Source organism: Suncus etruscus, chromosome 7 (assembly GCF_024139225.1).
Source record: "Suncus etruscus isolate mSunEtr1 chromosome 7, mSunEtr1.pri.cur, whole genome shotgun sequence".
Classification (NCBI taxonomy): domain Eukaryota; kingdom Metazoa; phylum Chordata; class Mammalia; order Eulipotyphla; family Soricidae; genus Suncus; species Suncus etruscus.
This window is the reverse complement of record NC_064854.1, coordinates 94,999,648-95,019,989: the sequence shown is the minus strand read 5'-3', so window position 1 is coordinate 95,019,989 and position 20,342 is coordinate 94,999,648. Positions and strand designations below refer to the sequence as shown.

The 20,342-nt window shown below is 41.2% G+C and overlaps 1 protein-coding gene across 1 annotated transcript in view; it reads left to right on the top strand.

Moving 5' to 3' along the window:
- TTC19 (tetratricopeptide repeat domain 19) overlaps positions 1 to 17,049 on the top strand; it is a 37,187-nt gene extending 20,138 nt beyond the window's left edge. Inside the window, exons 8-10 of the mRNA XM_049776926.1 lie at positions 13,198 to 13,352; positions 15,616 to 15,778; positions 16,855 to 17,049. Of these exons, the coding sequence (XP_049632883.1) occupies positions 13,198 to 13,352; positions 15,616 to 15,778; positions 16,855 to 16,985 (449 nt within the window). The 3' untranslated portion in view covers positions 16,986 to 17,049. The remainder of the gene's footprint in view (positions 1 to 13,197; positions 13,353 to 15,615; positions 15,779 to 16,854) is intronic.
- The last annotated feature ends 3,293 nt before the right edge of the window (positions 17,050 to 20,342 follow it).

Below are 20,342 nucleotides of genomic sequence, written 5' to 3'. Positions count from 1 at the left end.
GGGAGCTCAATTTCCAGTTTTTGGAGGAATCTCCATATTGCTTTCCATAAAGGTTGAACTAGACGGCATTCCCACCAGCAGTAGATAAGAGTTCCTTTCTCTCTACATCCCCGACAACACTGCTTGTTCTCATTCTTTGTGATGTGTGCCAATCTCTGGGGTGTGAGGTGGTACCTCATAGTTGTTTTGATTTGCATCTCCCTGATGATTAGTAATGTGGAACATTTTTTCATGTGCCTTTTGGCAATTTGTATTTCTTCTTTGTCAAAGTGTCTGTCCATTTCTTCTCCCCATTTTTTGATGGGATTAGAAGTTTTTTTCTTGTAAATTTCTGTCAGTGCCTTGTATATTTTGGAGATTAGCCCCTTGTCTGATGGGTATTGGGTGAATAGTTTCTCCCACTCAGTGGGTGGCTCTTGTATCCTGGGTGCTATTTCTTTTGAGGTGCAGAAGCTTCTCAGTTTAATATATTCCCATCTGTTAATCTCTGCTTTCACTTGCTTGGAGAGTACAGTTTCCTCTTTGAGGATGCCTTTAGTCTCAATGTCCTGAAGTGTTTTACCTACGTGTTGTTCAGTATATCTAATGGTTTTGGGTCTGATATCGAGGTCTTTCATCCATTTGGATTTAACCTTCGTACATGATGTTAGCTGGGGGTCTAAGTTCAATTTTTTGCAAGTGGCTAGCCAGTGTGCCAATGCCACTTGTTGAAGAGGCTTTCTTTGCTCCATTTAGGATTTCTTGCTCCTTTATCAAAAATTAGGTGATTGTATGTCTGGGGAACATTCTCTGAGTATTCAAGCCTATTCCACTGATCTGAGGGCCTGTCTTTATTCCAATACCATGCTGTTTTGATAACTATTGCTTTGTAGTACAGTTTAAAGTTGGGGAAAGTAATTCCTCCCATATTCTTTTTCCCAATGATTGCTTTAGCTATTCGAGGGTGTTTATTGTTCCAAATGAATTTCAAAGGTGCCTGATCCACTTCTTTGAAGAATGCCATGGGTATCTTTAGAGGGATCGCATTAAATCTGTACAATGCTTTGGGGAGTATTGCCATTTTAATGATATTAATCCTGCCAATCCATGAGCAGGGTATGTGCTACCATTTCCGCGTGTCCTCTCTTATTTCTTGGAGCAGAGTTTTATAGTTTTCTTTGTATAGGTCCTTCACATTGTTAGTCAAGTTGATTCCAAGATATTTGAGCTTGTGTGGCACTATTGTGAATGGGGTTGTTTTCTTGTTTTTTTTTTTTTTTTGGGGGGGTCACACACGGTGGTGCTCAGGGGTTACTCCTGGCTGTCTGCTCAGAAACAGCTCCTGGCAGGCATGGGGGACCATATGGGACACCGGGATTCAAACCAACCACCTTTGGTCCTGGATCGGCTGCTTGCAAGGCAAACGCCGTTGTGTTATCTCTCCGGGCCCTTCTTAATGTCTATTTCTTCCTTATTACTATTGGTGTATAGAAAGGCCATTGATTTTTGTGTGTTAATTTTGTAGCCTGCCACCTTGCTATATGAGTCTATTGTAGCCTGCCACCTTGCTATATGAGTCTATTGTTTCTAGAAGCTTTTTCATAGACTTTAGGGTTTTCTAGGTAGAGTATCATGTCATTTGCAAACAGCAAGAGCTTGACTTCTTCCTTTCCTATCTGGATTCTCTTGATATCTTTTTCTTGCCTAATTGCTATAGCAAGTACTTCCGGTGCTATGTTGAATAGGAGTGGTGAGAGAGGACAGCCTTGCCTTGTGCCAGAATTTAGAGTAAAGGCTTTCAGTTTTTCTCCATTGAGGACAATATTTGCCTCTCGCTTGTGGTAGAAGGCCTTAACTATATTGAGAAAGGTTCCTTCCATTCCCATCTTGCTGAGAGTTTTGATCAAGAATGGGTGTTGGACCTTATCAGATGCTTTCTCTGCATCTATTGATATGATCATGTGATTTCTATTTTTCTTATTGTTGATGTTGTGTATTATGTTGATAGATTTACGATGTTAAACTAGCCTTGCATTCCTGGGATGAAACCTACTTGATTGTATGGATGATCTTCTTAATGAGGCATTGAATCCTATTTGCCAGGATTTTGTTGAGGATCTTTGCATCTGTATTCATCAGCGATATTGATCTGTAATTTTTTTTTTGGTAGCATCTGTCTGGTTTAGGTATCAAGGTGATGTTGGCTTCATAAAAGCTATTTGGAAGTGTTCCTGTTTTTTCGATTTCATGAAAGAGTCTTGCCAGGATTGGTAGAAGTTCCTCTTGAAAGGTTTGAAAGAATTCATTAGTAAATCCATCTGGGCCTGGACTTTGGTTTTTGGGCAGACATTTGATTACTGTCTTAATTTCCTCAATAGTGATGGGTGTGTTTAGATATGCTACATCCTCTTCATTCAACCGTGGAAGATTATAAGAGTCCAAAAATGTATCCATTTCTTCCAGGTTTTCATTTTTAGTGGCATAGAGTTTCTCAAAGTAGTTTCTGATTACCCTTTGGATCTCTACCATATCAGTAGTGAACTCTCCTTTTTCATTCCTAATACAAGTTATCAAGTTTCTCTCTCTCTCTTTCTTTGTTTTGCCACTGGTCTATCATTCTTGTTTATTTTTTCGAAGAACCAACTTCTGCTTTCGTTGATCTTTTGGATTGTTTTTTTGGGTTTCCACTTCATTGATTTCTGCTCTCAACTTTGTTATTTCCTTCTGTCTCCCTATTTTTGGGTCCTTTTGTTGAGTACTTTCTAATTCTATGAGCTGCATCAAGCTATTGAGGTATGCCCCTTCTTTCCTGATGTGTGCTTGCAAAGCTATAAATTTTCCTCTTAGTACCACTTTTGCTGTGTCCCATAGGTTCTGATAGTTTGTGTCTCCATTGTCATTTGTTTCTAGGAAGGTTTTGATTTCCTCTTTGATTTCATCTCGGACCCACTGGTTATTCAGTATTAGGCTGTTTAACTTCCAAGTATTAAAGTTTTTCTTCTGTGTCCCTTTGTAGTTCACATATAATTTCAGGGCCTTGTGGTCAGCGAAGGTAGCCTGCAAAATTTCTATCCTCTTGATATTATGGAGGTATGTTTTATGTGCTAGCATGTAGTTTATTCTGGAGAATGTCCCATGTACATTACAGAAGAATGTGTATCCAGGCTTCTGGGGGTGGAGTGTCCTGTATATATCTACTAGGCCTCTTTCTTCCATTTCTCTTTTCAGGTCTAGTATATTCTTGTTGGGTTTCAGTCTGGTTGACCTGTCAAGTGTTGACAATGCCTTGTAGAGGTCTCCCACAATTATTGTGTTGTTATTGATATTATTTTTCAGATTTGTCAACAATTGTATTGAATATTTTGCTGGCCCCTCATTTGGTGCATATATGTTTAGGAGAGTGAAGGAGAGTGATTTCTTCCTGCTGTACGTATCCCTTGATTAATACAAAATGTCCATCTTTGTCCCCTTACAACTTTCCTAAGTATAAAGTTTACATCATCTAATATTAGTATGGCCACTCCAACTTTTTTATGGGTGTTGTTTGCTTGGATGATTTTCCTCCAGCCTTTTATTTTGAGTATGTTTGTTCTGACTATTCAGGTGCATTTCTTGTAGGCAGCAGAAGGTTGGATTGAGTTTTTTGATCCATTTAACCACTCTGTTTCTCTTAACTGGTGCATTTAGTCCATTGACATTGAGAGAAAGAATTGTCCTGGGAGTTAGTGCCATCTTTATATCGAAGTTTGGTGTGTCTGTTGGTCAGTCTTGTCTTAAAGTAGGCCGTTCAGTTTTTCTTTTAATAATGGTTTTGAGTCTGTAAAGTTTCTGAGCTGTTGTTTGTCTGTGAAACCATGTATTGTTCCTTCAAACTTGAAAGTGAGTTTTGCTGGGTGCAGTATTTATTTAGGCGAAGCATTTATTTCATTGAGTTTTGTCACTATGTCCCACCACTGCCTTCTGGCCTTGAGTGTTTCCGGTGACAGGTCTGCAGTAAATCTCAAGGATGGTCCCTTGAATGTAATTTTTCTTTTCGATCTTGCTGCTTTCAGAATTCTGTCTCTTATCTGTGGGATTCGTCATTGTGACTAGGATATGTCTTGGTGTGTTTTTTTCTGGGGTCTCTTTTTAGTTGGTACTCTTCGGGCATGCAGGATTTGATCACATGTATTCATTAGCTCTGGTAGTTTCCCTTTAATGATGTTCTTGACCGTTGATTCTTCCTGGAGATTTTCTTCCTGGGTGTCTGGGACTCCAATGATTCTTAAGTTGTTTCTGTTGAGCTTATCATAGACTTCTATTTTCATCTGTTCCCATTCTTTGAGTAATTTTTCCATTGTTTGATCATTTGCTTTAAGGCTTTTTTCCAATTTCTTCTGCTGTATGGAATTGTTATTCATCTCATCTTCCAATGTACTAATTCTATCCTCAGCTGCTGTTAACCCATGGGAAAGCTCAACCATGTTTTTCTTCAATTCATCTACTGAGTTTTCCAGACCTGTTATTTGACCTGAAATTTCAGTTTGGAGTTTTCTGATTTCTATCTTCATATTCTCTTGATTCTTATTAGTGTTCTCTTCTATACTTTCACCCACCATACTCTTCAGTTCTATCATTTTTGATTAGACTTTTCTCATTTCTGCTCTCATACTTCTGCTTTACTGACTACCTATGCCATTGTTCTTTGAGATCATTAAGCATTCTCAACATGATGTGTTTGTAGTCATTATCTAAGAGGTTACAGAGCTGGTTGGTACTGGTAGAGCATCTTCAGTCATTGAGCTTGGGCTTCTACTTAGTTTCTGTGTCTGTTGAGCTCTGAAGTTGAGTCTCTAGGCAGGGGTCTTCAAACTATGGCCCACGGGCCACATATTGTATTTGTTCCCGTTTTGTTTCTTCACTTCAAAATAAGATATATGCAGTGCGCATAGGAATTTGTTCATAGTTTTTATTTTCTATAGTCCGGTCCTTCAATGGTCTGAGGGACAGTGAACTGGCTCCCTGTTTAAAAAGTTTGAGGACCTCTACTAGAGACTGCTTCTGTGTTTGTTCCCTGTGGGATTAGGTTGAAGGTTACTTTTCTCCTTTCCTGCTGGTCCTCACCCAGAGATAGGAAGTATAAATATGTGTATTGGTAGGTGCTGTAAGCTGTCCATGGGTTCAGGGTTCAAAGAGCAATCAGTGGAGTTAATGGCTATAAGGTGTGGATGCGGCCTGGAAAATGACTGGCCTGGTGTCTGGATGTGGCCCAGCAGAGACAGCAACAGTCAAGCGTGTAGGCTGCCAGGACCCAGTTTAATTTATATATTTTTGAGGAAAGCATATATGCATTTTCAGGTCTAGTAGGGATAATCTAGAATTTTTTTCCAATACATTGGACTTTTTATAAAAAGCTTTTAGGTTTTTAATATTTCATCATTTAACATTTATTGGGGGCAGAGGATCCACTCTTGGCAGTGATCAGGGATTATTCCTTGCTCTGTGCTAAGGGATCATGCCTGGCTGGACGTGGGTTATCATATGGAATGCGAAGGATTGAACCTGGGTCAACTGCATGCAAGTCAAAAAAAAGCCTACCCTCAGTATCAGAAGCTTCAGCACCTGTTTAACATTCTTTTGTTTTTGTTTGTTTGTTTTTGGGTCACACCCAGCAGCACTCAGGGGTTACTCCTGGCTCTGTGCTCAGAAATCGCTTCTGGCAGGCACGGGGGACCATACAGGATGCTGGGATTTGAACCAACATCTGTCCTTGATCAGCTGCTTGCAAGGCAAACACCCTACCGCTATGTTGTCTCTCCAGCCCCTGAATGAGATTGTTTTTAAAAAATCTCTCTTATATTTTATTATTTGCATATAAAATCGATGGGGTAGAGTGATAGAACAGCGGATAGAGTGTTTGCCTTGTATGTGGCTGATGACTCTGGTTTGATCCCTGGTATCCCATATCCCGAGCTTGCCAGGAGTGGTGTTTGAGTGCAGAGCCAGTAGTAGTTCTGAACACCATCAGGTGTGACTCAAAAACAAAAACAAAAAAAAAGGGAAAGAAAAACCATGGAATGGGGCTGGAGAGATAGCATGGATGTAAAGCATTTGCCTTGCATGTAGAAAGACGGTGGTTTGAATTCCGGCATCCGATATGGTCCCCTGAGCCTGCCAGGAGCGATTTCTGAGCATAGAGCCAGGAGTAACCCCTGAGAGCTGCCAGGTGTGACCCAAAAAGCAAAAAACAAACACACAAAAAAAATAGAAAAGAAAAACCATGGAAGCTTGTGTGTTCATTTGTAGCCTGGCACTTTACTATACAGATTGTTGTATGTTTCCTATTGTTTCTAGACACTTTTTAATAGATTATTTAGAATTTTTTAGATAAATATCATGTCACTTGAAATTCTTCCTTTCCTTCCTGGATGCCCTTGATATCTTTTCCATGCCTAATTCTGTGGCAAATACTTCTAAAACCTTATTTAACAGAAGTGGTGGGAGTGGCAACAACCTTGTCTTGTGCCTGATCTTAAGGGGTAGGATTTTTCTTTTCCCTATTGGGTGCAGTGTTGGCTGTGGGCTTATTGTAAATGGCTTCGACCATGTTGAGGACAGTTCCTTCAACTCCCATTCTATTTAGAGTTTTGGGTGTTGGATCTTGTTTAATGCTTTCTCTATTGGAATTGATATCATCTATTGATGACCATTAATCTATTGATATGATCATATGATTTTTTTCTTATGTGATATGGTGTATTACATAGGACCAAACATTTGTGTTTATCAAGGATATTGCCTGTAATTTTCTTTTTTGTGGTGTTTTTGCTTTTGGTATCAGTTTCATGGAAACTGGAGTATTTCTGCTTCTGGAAGAGCTTGAAAAGGATTGGTAGTAGTTCTTCTTTAAAGGTTTGAAATAATTCACTGATGAATCCATTTGGACCTGAGCTTTTGTTTTTCGGGAAGACTTGATTACCATTTTTTTCTTTTCTTTTCTTTTTTTTCGGTTTTTGGGTCACACCCAGCGCTGCTCAAGAATTACTCCTGGCTCTGCACTCAGAAGTCACTACTGGCAGGCTTGGGGGACCATATGGGATGCCGGGATTCAAACTGGGTCTGTCCTGTGTTGGCCACATGCAAGGCAAACGCTTTACCACTGTGCTATCGCTCTGTCCCTTTGATTATCTTTTCAATTTCCTCTATTTAGATATTCTAAATCATCTTGGAAGATTCTAGATTATAAAAATCCAAGAATTTATTCTTTTCTTCTATGTTCTTTGGTTTCCTGGCATAAATATCTTTAAAGTAATCTCTGATGATCCTTTGAAATCTTTTTAAGATAAATTTCTTCATTTAAACACCAGGGTTTTTACATAGTTGCTTATAATACAGCTATTTCTGGTAATCAGTATTCCAATACCACCCTTCTCCAAATACAGATAATTTACTTAATATTATTTGTTACAATTAAATTGTAATGAATATTTAATAAAAACTTTATTAACAAGAAAATTTGTAAAAAAAAAAACCTTCATGTCTCACAATGGGACTATTATGTCATTGTCTCTGATGGTTTTCTAAGCTGTTGCTATCTGAGCATTGTTACTGGTTTTGTTTGTTGAGTTTAGGTGACTTCTGTGATAATTTCACATCAGATTTGGTGCATTCCTACTGGGCTATCACTTTTAAAAATATGGAGGTGTTGTGCTGCTGCATTTGTGACTGTGTGGTCTAAGGCTTCAAAGATCTGTGGAGGTGGCCGATTAGCTGACATACTGGTGACTGCATCATGAACATGACTGCTGGGACTTCTTGGAAGTACAGAGGTGTCAGAGGGCAGGAGGAGGTGGCTCAACCTAACTCAAAGAATCATTGATCTCAGCCACAAAACCAACGTACTTATAGTTTTTGGCAGTTAGGTATCTGCAGAGATAAGTGGCAAAGTGGTAGAGCTGGGCCTTTGGCATGGCAACAGTTGAGGGTGTTTGCAATTGTCAAAGCTGCATTCAGGAATGAGGAATTGCCCCGTGCCAGTGTGATCAGCTGCAAGACTGGTATACCCATGAGTTTTTGAGTCTTGGTTTTTTTTTTTTTTGAGAGTTATATGAGTCTGTGGCACTGGCTGATGGGTAGACATGATGGGAAGCTGAGGATTGTGATTGTGGGTATGGGCTTGATTCTTTGAATTTTTGTGATGTCTGTTGTGATGTCCCACTCTCATTTTCTTTCTTTCTTTTCTTTCTTTCTTTCTTTTCTTTCTTTCTTTCTTTCTTTCTTTCTTTCTTTCTTTCTTTCTTTCTTTCTTTCTTTCTTTCTTTCTTTCTTTCTTTCTTTCTTTCTTTCTTCTTTCTTCCTTCCTTCCTTCCTTCCTTCCTTCCTTCCTTCCTTCCTTCCTTCCTTCCTTCCTTCCTTCCTTCCTTCCTTCCTTCCTCCTTCCTTCCTTCCTTCCTTCCTTCCTTCCTTCCTTCCTTCCTTCCTTCCTTCCTTCCTTCCTTCCTTCCTTCCTTCCTTCCTTCCTTTCTTTCCTTTCCTTCCTTCCTTTCCTCCCTCCTTTCCTTCCTCCCTCCCTCCCTCCCTCCCTCCCTCCCTCCCTCCCTCCCTTCCTTCCTTCCTTCCTTCCTTCCTTCCTTTCGTCACAACCGGCAGTGCTCAGGGGTTACTCCTGGCTCAATGCTCAGAAAATCGCCCTTGGCAGGCTTGGGGGACTATATGGGATGCCAGGATTTGAACCACCGTCCTTCTGCATGATAGGCAAATGCCTACCTCCATGCTATCTCTCTGCCCCCCCCCCCCCCATTTTCTATTCAGTTTATTAGGGCTTGCACATACTCTCTCTCTGTGAGTCTTACACGTTTTCAAAGAACCAGCTCTTAGTTTCATTGACGTTTTGGATTTTTTTTCTTTTGAATTACAATTCATTAATCGCTGCTCTAAGTCTTATTTTTTGGGGGGGCACACCCATTTGATGCTCATGGGTTACTCTTGGCTAAGCGCTCAGAAATTGCCCCTGCCTTGGGGCGACCATATGCGGCGCTGGGGGATAGAACCGTGGTCCTTCCTTGGCTAGCGCTTGTAAGGCCTTACCTCTAGTGCCACCTCACTGGGCCCTGCTGTTCTAAGTCTTGTTATTTCCTCCATCCTTCCTACTTTGAGCTCCTTTGTTGGTCATCATAAATAACTTGACTGCGGGCCCAGAGAGAGAGAGCACAGCGGTGTTTGCCTTGCAAGCAGCCAATCCAGGACCAAAGGTGGTTGGTTTGAATCCTGGTGTCCCATATGGTCCCCCGTGCCTGCCAGGAGCTATTTCTGAGCAGACAGCCAGGAGTAACCCCTGAGCACCACCGGGTGTGGCCCAAATACCAAAAAAAAAAAAAAAAAAAAAAAAAAAAGGGCCCGGAGAGATAGCACAGCGGCGTTTGCCTTGCAAGCAGCCGACCCAGGACCAAAGGTGGTTGGTTCGAATCCCGGTGTCCCATATGGTCCCCCGTGCCTGCCAGGAGCTATTTCTGAGCAGACAGCCAGGAGTAACCCCTGAGCACCGCCGGGTGTGGCCCAAAAACCAAAAAAAAAAAAAAAAAAAAAAACTTGACTGCTTGAGAAATGGGAAAATGATTTCTCAAGCAGTCAGTTATTTATGCACAGTAAGGTTATTTATATGAGCCCTTTTTTCCTTCCTGATGAATGCTTTCCTTTTAACACTGCTTTTGCTGACCCACAAGTTCTGGTAGGTCATGCCCTCATTCTTGTTTGTTTCCCAGGAATCTTTTGAGTTCTTCTTTGATTTCCTTTCTGACTCTGGTTGTTCAGTAGTGAGCTGTTAATTCCAGGCTTTGAGTTTTTCACTATTTCTGTTTGTGTTAACATGTTTACAGTGCATCATGGTCTAAGGAGATGATTGATACATTTTCTTTTTTTTTTTTTTTTTGTTTTTTGTTTTTGGGCCACACCCAGCGGTGTGCAGGGATTACTCCTAGCTGTCTGCTCAGAAATAGCTCCTGGCTATTCGAACCAAACACCTTTGGTCCTGGATCGGCTGCTTGCAAGGCAAACGCCACTGTGCTATCTCTCCGGGCCCGTCTTTTTTGTGTTTTTTTTGACCACACCTGGTGGCACTCGGGTTACTCCTGGCTTTGTGCTCAGAAATTGTTCCTAGCAGACTCGGGATTAAATGAGATGCTGGGGATCGAACCCAGGTCTAACGTGGGTTGGCCATTGTTGTGCTATTATTCCGGTCCCTAATTGATACAATCTCTGTACTTAAATATATGGAGGTATGTTTTGTGGACCAGCATATGTGGTTCTCTAGGATAATGTTCCAAGTGCATTGGAGAAGTATGTATATTCTGCTTTTTGGGAATTAAAATCTATCCATCCATCCAATTAAATCGATCCAACTATCCATCCCTCCCATCCCATCCCATCCCATGGATGGGGGACCCTGCTTGGATGGGATGAATGCTTGGAGCTGATCTAATGAGGTTAACTGCTGACTGATGACCTCAGCCTGGTACAGTTTTCTAACCAATAGTCAATAAGTCAGACTACAGCTGAGAGTCAATAGGAAATCCACTCTATGGGTCCAGAGTTTATTTCCTACTGGCCAATGTCTATATGACTGTTAGGCTCACATAGCTAAACCTACAGAATTCAATCAAAGGGGGAGATAAAACAAGGGGAGTAAATTACAAGGGCTTTAGTAAAGAATAAACAAAGACAAACTGGGGCTGGAGCAATAGCACAGCGGCAGTGTGTGTGTTTGCCTTGCATCCTGGGTGGATCTGGGTTTGATCCCTGGTATCCCATATGGTCCCTTGAGCCTGCCAGGAGTGATTTCTCAGTGCAGAGCTAGGAGTAACCCCTGAGCACTGCTGGGTGTGGCCCAACAACCAATCAATCAATCAATAAATAAAGTTAAAAAATTTTATGGGGCTGGAGAGATAGCATGGAGGCAAGGCGTTTGCCTTGCATGCAGAAGGCTGGTAATTATAATTAGAAATTACTTCTGGGCCTGGAGAGATTGCACAGCGGCAGTTGCCTTGCAAGCAGCCGATCCAGGACCAAAGGTGATTGGTTCAAATCCCGGTGTCCTATATGGTCCCGAGCCTGCCAGGAGCGATTTCTGAGCTTAGAGCCAGGAGTGGCCCTTGAGTGCTGCCGGGTGTAACCCCCCCCAAAAAAAACCCAAAAAATTAAAAAAAGTTTTTTCATTTCACTTACGAATTTTTTTAAAATTTTAAGCAGTTTATCTATTAGATTGATTGATCTCTGGGCCACACCTGGCGATGCTCAGCAATTACTCCTAGCTCTGATCAGAAATCACTCCCTGCTAGCTTGGGGGACCATATGGATGCCAGGAATCAAACTGGCTCCGTCCCAGGTTGGCCGCATGCAAGTCTTACGGCTGTGCTATCTCTTCAGCCCCATCACTTACCAATTTTTTTTAATTCTGACATTTCTCCTTGTAGTTTTTTCATTTCTGCTCTGTAATTTATTGGCTCATTGTTTCTTTGAGCTCATTAAACATCCTGAACATTTCCTCTCAGTAATCAAAGAGATTATAGAAATGGATATTCTTTTTTTTTTTTTTTTTGGCCACACCCATTTGATGCTCAGGGGTTACTTCTGCCTAAGCGCTCAGAAATTGCCCCTGGCTTGGGGGGACCATATGGGACGCCGGGGGATCGAACCGTGGTCCTTCCTTGGCTAGCGCTTGCAAGGCAGACAGACACCTTACCTCTAGCGCCAACCTCACCAGCCCCGAGAAGTGGATATTCCTCATTGAGACTTTAATCCTATCTGTGTCCTCTTCCTTTAATGGGGCACTGCACTATTTTCCCATGGTGCCTGTGGTCATCTGGGGGTGATTTTTTCAATCATTATTGTTTTGGTCAGAATGTTCCATGAGGGCTGGAGCAATAGCAGAGCATTTGCCTTGCATGCAGATGACCCGGGACAGACCCAGGTTTGATCCCTGGCATCCAATATGGTCCCTAAACCTGCCAGGAGTGACTTCTGAGCACAGAGCCAGGAGTGACCCAAGTGCTGCTGGATGTGACCTCAAAACAAAAACAGAATGTTCTATGAATTGTATATGTATATATTGGAGGGGGCACACCTGGCTGTGTGCTCAAAGCTTCCTCCTGGCAGTGATCAGGAATTACTACTGGTGGGCTCAGAGACCAAATGGGGTGCTGGGAATCAAACCTGGGCCACTGCATGCAGGGCATATGCCCTCCCTACTATACAAATACTCTGTCTAATAGCAGTGCAATTTCTAACTTTTCATGAGTTGGAATGATTATAAATTAAAAAATAATTTTGGGGGCCGGAGCAGTGGTGCAAGCAGTAGGACCTTTGCCTTGCATGCATTAACCTAAGGATGTACTATGGTTCGATCCCCTGGCGTCCCATATGGTCCCTCAAGCCAGGAGTGATTTCTGAGTGCATAACCAGGAGTAACCCCTGAGTGTCACTGGTGTGGCCCATAAAGCAAAATAAATAAATAAATAAATAAAAAAATAACGGGTCTGCCATGTAAATATTGTTCAAGTCACATAGGACAGTGCTCCTTCTTGGTCAAGTGGTACTTATTAACATGTGTTCCACACTCCCAGCCTTTAACTGGATGTTAATACATCTAAATTGACTGTGTAACAAAAAGTGAAGTTAGGAGTACCTCTTTATTTTAAATTTTGGGGGGGTGTGGGCTCTGCACTCAGAAATTGTTTCTGGCAGGCTCGGGGGACCATATGGGTTGTCAAGATCAAACTCAGGTCAGTCCTGGGTAACGTTCATGCAAGGCAAATGCCTACTGCTGTGCTTTAGCCCCAATTTTAAATATATTTTTATTTTATATATATATATATTTTTTTTTTTTGTGGTTTTTGGGTCACACCCGGCAGTGCTCAGGGGTTATTCCTGGCTCCAGGCTCAGAAATTGCTCCTGGCAGGCACGGGAGGACCATATATGGGACACCGGGATTCGAACCGATGACCTCCTGCATGAGAGGCAAACGCCTTACCTCCATGCTATCTCTCCGGCCCCTTATTTTATATTTTTAAATGTATTTTATTGGTTTAAAAGATTGTATTTCAAGACTATAATTTCACATCTTGAAAATATTTTGGACTACCTCTCCAGTGACATTAAACAGTCTATTTAAATATTTGTAGTTCTTGGTATTAGAGTTTCTTTATTGTACTTATATCTTAGAGTTGCTTTTATTTCCTGCTTAGTGGAAGAGAAAAACAATACCCACCTTCTCCTTGGCATGTGCTTAGACGCCTATGCTCGATACCTTCTGTTCTCCAAGCAGCCTTCACAAGCACAGAAGATGTATGAAAAAGCCTTGAAGATTTCTGAAGAAATATTGGGAGAAAGACACCCACAGGTAAGGAAGGAAAATTACAAAGAAAAACATACAAAATAAAGGCAGAGACCTGAGTGATAGCACAGCGGGTACAGTGTTTGCCTTGCATGTGGTCCATTTGGGTTGAATGCCAGCATCCATATTGTCCTTGACCTTGCTAGGATAATTTCTGAGCACAGCTCCTGGAGTAACCCTGAGCATCGCTGGGTATGGCCTAAAAACCAGAACAAAAAAAAAACAACAAAAAAACCCAGAGCCAAAATGAAACAAAACCCAGAAAACAAAACTCAAAGGCATAAGAAATTTATGAATGTGAAATGCCAGTCATTAGGAAATGAACAAACAGCAGATGGTCCTAGATAAATCTCCAGCTCTGTTCTTTTATTTTCCTACCACCATTCTCCTACTTCCTTGTTTTAAAAGGAATTTAAATTACTGAGTCTGCCCAGAATATTTGCAAATATGATAGGTTTACACATCAGAGCAACAGGTTTCTAAATACCAGTTTTAATTTGACACCCATGTTTCAGTACTTCACAGTAATATTTTGGAATACTAAATCCTGTAAGGACTGGGTTGACACATGAAGATTTTTTTCCTTTCTCTTCTCATTGTAAAATGCCACTGTGTGTAGGAGTGGAGATAGGACAAGGCCTCAGGAAGGAAGGAGGAGACTGCACAACAAACAGTTAAAACCTCTGGCACAGAATTTAAACAAACCATCTTAAGTTTTCTCTAAGAATACTATAAGTACAAAGTTGCTTTTAAGATTGAAGTAGGGCCAAAGAAATAGTGTAGTGAATAAGGTGCTTACCTTGCAATTGGCTGCCCCAAGTACTCCATATGGTTCTCAAACCCAGCCAGGTTTCCTGAGCATTGCCAGCTGTGGCCCCCCCAAAAACGAACAATTGAGACAATCTATTAAAAAATCTAATTTAAAACAACTGGGGAGGGGTTTGGATCATACCCAGAAGCACTCAGGTACCTCCTGGCTCTGCACTGAGCAATCACTTTTGGCAGCCTTGGGGGACCACATGGGATTGAGCAAATGCCCTACCCACTGCATCAGTGCTCCAGCCCCAAAACTTTATTTTTATTTTTAAGTTCTAAAAGCTAAACAATAGTTTGTTGATTTTAGAGAAAGGGCTAGAAAGGTATTTGGGCTAGAAATACTCTGTCAAAGATCTAGGGATTACAACAGTATCTCTTAATGGAATTTATTGAGGAATAAATAAGATAATGTGGGTTTCAGTTCACCAAGTATGTGATTTTGGGACTAAAAGGATGGCTTTTATGAAGAAGGTATAGAGGTCTGCTTCCCTCTCAATCAAGATACCCCAATTTTTAATTTGGGGCCATACCAGGTGGTGGTGTGGAAACCCTGGCTGTGCTTCCTGCATCCAAATACGTGTTCCAAACCTGTGAACCATTTCCCTGGCCCCTCAAAATACCCTAATGGTAATTTCCCCAAAGTAGGTGGTGATAGGTCTCCCCTAGCCCCACTCTTGGTGGTGCTCAGGATTTACTCCTGGCTCTATCCTCAGTTGGAATTCATGGATCTTATGTGCTGCTGTTAATTCAACCCAGGTTAGCTCTATGCAAAGCAAGCACCTTATCCAGTGTTCTGTCACTTTAGCCACAATGTCTATTTTCTTGCTATTTCTCAGGGCCACAAGTAATTCCATTGTAATACAGTATATTAATGCTCCAGAAGTTGGCTACTAATGATTGCTGGGCCTTATTCCCCTTTCGTTTTCAGTTTGGTGTTTCTAACTTGATAATTAGTTGCACTGGTACAAACTATTTCATGTGTGATGCTCTGGGTTCAATCCCTGGGGCATACACACTGCTCTCTTTCTCCATTCCCTCTTTTTTTCTCTTCTCCCCCCACATCTCTATGTGAACTGGAGAGAGATAGAGAGCATTTAATAGACTGAGTGCATGCTTTGTATGTAGGGGCCTCAGTCCTCAGCATCACATGGTCCAAGTACTGGGAATGACCACCAGTGCTGTTTCGTGGGGATTCCAAAGAAAAGAAAACACACAAATAAACAAATGTACCATTTATCTATTCTGTTCCCTAGTTTTTAGATTTATATCATCATAGAGGTTTCAAACTTCTGCCTAGTATCTGTACGATATTAATGATAAATGCACGTGATTTGTTGAAGGCTGGTGTCTCACTGGGGGAGCATTTGGAATTTATAAAACACCAATTAATCTTGTCTACCTGGTTAATGCTTTTGTCTTTAAGATCAAGGCGTAATTTTCCTTTTGTACACAGACCATTGTGCTGTTGAGTGACCTGGCTACCACTCTGGATGCACAGGGCCGCTTTGATGAAGCCTGTGCTTATGTGCAAAAGGCATCTGATATGGCGAGGCAAATAGAACATCCTGAGCTACACATGGTGCTCAGTAATCTAGCTGCAATTCTGATGCACAGAGGTAGGTACAGGGAACAAGGGGAGTTTTACTGAATTCCTTTTGGGAGGGCAGAGAGCAGTGAGGAAGCTCCTGAGTTAGAAGGCTGAGAAAGGGCAGAAAAGGGGTGCATTTGACTTATCATTGTGGTCAGTTCACATACCTTCTACAGTCCTGGTCTAGCTTCCTGAATCACATCAAATTAGAGAAAACTGGGGCCAGAGCAATAGCATTGCAGGTAGGATGTTTGTCTTACATATGGCCGGCCTGGGTTTGATTCCCAGCATCCCATATGGTTCCCCCAGCCTGCTGGGAGTCAGTTTTGAGCGCCGAGTTAGGAGTAACCCCTGAGCACCGCCAGATGTGACTCAAAAATAAAATTAGGGGCCGGGAAGGTGTCTGCCTTGCAAGCACTAGCGTAGGACGGACCGCGATTCAATCCCCCGGCGTCCCATATGGTCCTCCCGAGCCAGGGGGATTTGAGTGCATAGCCAGGAGTAACCCCTGAGCGTCAAACGGGTGTGACTCAAAAATCAAATCAAATCAAATTAGAAGAAACTTTGTAATGACAGTACAAAGTTTTTCACATGTACCACTGAATTTATTCCTTAGTATTGTTTTTGTTTGTTTGGGGGACATACCCAGCAATGCTCAGGGGGGTTACTCCTGGCTTTGCACTCAGGAATCATCCTGGCAGTGCTTGGGGGGACCATATAGGAAACCAGAGATTGAACCCGGGTCAGCCGTATGCAAAGCAAGCATCCTACCTGTTGTACTATTTATTGCTCTGGCTCCCACTTCTCCATGTTCTAAGAGGCGATTATGACAGGGCTTCTTAGTATGAGAGACAAATTAAAGCTAGGATGACAGATTCACTTACACATTCTACCATCAATGAAGCCACGGATTGCGGAATATTTGCTCAGGGTATACTGGAAAGGAATACCACTGTGTTGAGTTTTATAATCTGAGAAAGTATGACAAAGTGAAATGAGGAGAATCACTGAATAAGCACATGATGTATTAGAGCAGTATCATAACATATTGTCCCTTCAAACCAGTTTGAAATCATGCATTCTTTTCTTCCTCTGGGACTTAAGAACGATATGCACAAGCTAAAGAGATCTACCGGGAAGCACTGAGGCAAGCAGAGCTGAAACAAGATGAGGCTTCTATCCAGCACATCAGAGAAGAGTTGGATGAGCTGTCAAGAAAAAGTACTTCGACCTAATTTAGTCAAATTGTAAATATCTATTTATTGTAGTGAATTTCCAGTAATTGCTATTATTCTAGTCTCTGTGGCATCAAAATCGACGATTTTAACTTTTTGTCTTGATAATTCACTGCCTCAATGTGTATAAATAAAAAAATATAGGGGGCTGGAGAGAGAGAACAACGGCAGGGCATTTGCCTTGCATGTAGCTGATCCAGGACAGATGGTGTTCGTATCCTGATGTCCTATATGGTCCCCATGCCTGCCAGGAGCGATCTCTGAGCACAGAGCCAGGAGTAACCCCTTGCCGCCTAGTGTGACCCCAAAAAAACCAAATAAATACAAAATACACAGATGGATGTTATTCCCTCAACTGTCTTACAGTCCTTTGCATAGGGGAAATGCATTATCTTAGATATTAGAATGAACATAATGATAAGCCTTTGGGATTGGTGGTATAAACAGAAATGATAAAATGATAAACAGGAATGATAAATTTTGGTTTCTGTGAATAGCCTAAGTGAAGGAAAAGTTGAGTATACTATCACTTCTCTTAATGAAAAAAAACCTTTCACCTCCGATTGTGACTTTTATGGATTGACATCAGTCATGTTTTTTGTTGTAATGTATGGTAAAGAGCTTTCCATGCCAGTAGACGGTAATGATAGACTTAAGTGGGCCAGTTTTGGCTCTAGAGTATATATACATGGTAATTTAGCCAGTCCACTGATTTGTTGTACTCTCTTATTTTTTCAACATCTGGCAGGCCAGACCTATCTGTCTTATGGCAAAGGGGATTGTGGTGAGTTATTTTTCTTATAATTGTTTCATGAAGCCCAATATGGGATTTAATGCATATTGGAGGAAAAGTGATATATAACAGTATCCAGCATTAAGTTTTATGATAGGATAAAAAAAGATACTAATAAAAAAAGTGTTTGGGGCTGGAGAGATAGCACACCGGTAGGCCGTTTGCCTTGCATGCAGAAGGACAGTGGTTCGAATCCCGGCATCCCATATGGTCCCCCAGGCCTGCCAGGAGTGATTTCTGAGCGTAGAGCCAGAAGTAATCCCTGAGCACTGGCAGGTGTGACCCAAAAACCAAAAAAGTTAAATACTAAAAGGTATTTTAAAAATGTAGTACCCATTTGATTAAAAATAAGTGAACTATTTTTGTATGTAACTATTAACTACACCTGGGGGGAGATTATGATCTAATTTCTATCAGAGCTCTTTGAGCAGTTTCCTTTGCAGCATAGGCCATCTATCAGTGATCTGAGGAACTTTGGAAAGATACACATCAAGATGCAGCCTGGACTATGTTATTCAGAACTTTCTGGCTTAAGATAGGACCTTACAGGTGTTGTATTTTAATGCTTTCTTTCTGTTATATACCAGTGGTACAGAAGAATCACTGACCTGGACCCTAAGTTCCGTCTTGTTGAATTTGGTCTTTAGATCCTAATCTGTTAAATCAGGGACAGTAAATTCCTTATTAAGCCACGAGAAAAGCTACATAAATATCCTACATTGTAATGGGCAGTATAAATGCAAGATTGGATGGCTATTTTTTTTATCAGCAGTCTAAGAGAGTCATTTGCCTAAGGGAATCACATTTTTTCTAGATTGCACATATTTATTTGAATAAATATAAATATTATTTGTATGCCTTTGCAGTGGCACTGACACTTTCTGGTTCCTATGTACATACTGGAAGAAATTTTTAATAAACTAGTGTCTATCTGACAACATTGTATGTATTTGTAATCTTTGAGTACTCATAAAAACAAGTTACAGGGCCAGAAAGACAGTTCAATGGGCTGAATGTATGCTTTGCATGCAGGAGGCCTGGGTTCAAATGTCAGCACCAACTGGTCCCCTGAACACTGCTGGGAATGACCCCTTAGACCTAGTAAGAGAAAAAAAGGATAAAGTATACCCATTTTATTAAAGAATTGGTAAAAAAAATACTAGACCCTCAGAGTTCGAAGTTTGAAGTATTAGACTAAAACTAATTTTATATTTGCAGATAGATTAAAATTAATCTATTATTTACCATTCAATTTCTTATATAATTCAGGTTGAGTGTTAGGGCAACCCAATTTTAATTTTTAGTGTTTAAAAAAATGATTGTTATTGTTAACTGCTCACCTTCACAGAGATTTTTTTTTGAACAATTGTGGGGTTTACTGAAAGTTAGGTCTTTTTTTAATCCAAGTTTAAGAACTGCTGATTCTCCACAATACTGGAAAAACTAACTTTCAGAATATTAGTTTCCTCTGGAGGGTGTCCATGTTGAAGTTCAATTTGCATTGTTGTAGACCAGTTTCAAAGCAGGAGGACATATTCCCTTTACTGGTTAGTCTGAATTCAGAAATAGGTCAGATTAATTTAGTTTAAAAGATGCAATATAGGGGCCGGAGAGATAGCACAGCGGTGTTTGCCTTGCAAGCAGCCAATCCAGGACCAAAGGTGGTTGGTTCGAATCTCGGCGTCCCATATGGTCCCCGTGTCTGCCAGGAGCTATTTCTGAGCAGACAGCCAGGAGTAACCCCTGAACACTGCCATTGTGGCCCCAAATCAAACAAAAGCAAACAAACAAACAAAAAAGATGCAATATAGATTTCAGAATGAATTTTAAAATAGCACATCTTAGGACCCCGGTGGTAGTCCAGAGGGTTGAAGCATATGCTTTGCATTCTAAAGTCCTGGGTTCAATCCCTGGTACCACACTGTCCTCCAAGCACTGCCAGATATGCCCCCCCCCCAAACAAACAAATTACAGTTAAGCATTATAATACCTCCAATTAGAAATACTGCATTGAGTGGCCGGAGAGATAGCATGGAGATCAGGCATTTGCCTCTCATGCAGAAGGTCGGTGGTTCGAATCCCGGCATCCCATATGGTCCCCTGAGCCTGCCAGGAGCGATTTCTGAGCATAGAGCCATGATTAACCCCTGAGCATTGCCAGCTGCATTGAGATAGTCAGAATTGATCACTCTGCACAAAAACTGGACGTGAAAAGGGATAAAGTGACATATGCATAGTACCCTTTCGTTAGTAATAGTGCAAAGCAGTGTCAAAAAAAGATGGGACAGGACAGGAAAGGAGAAGAGAGAGAGAATAGTAAATTTAAACCACTGCATTGAAAATTTGGCTGCCAGAATTTTGTAAACAGTAAGAGAAAGATCTTGAGTTCTAGCTTCAAAAAGATTATGCATATATAGCCTCACAGCACTAAAATACAGCTTGCTATTTCAGCATTGTTATGGCAGATAACATCTGTCCCAGACGGTTTGCTCCGTAGTAAGCCACATGAGAATTATTTTATTTATTTATTTTTGGCCACGCCCAACAATACTCAGGCTTACTTC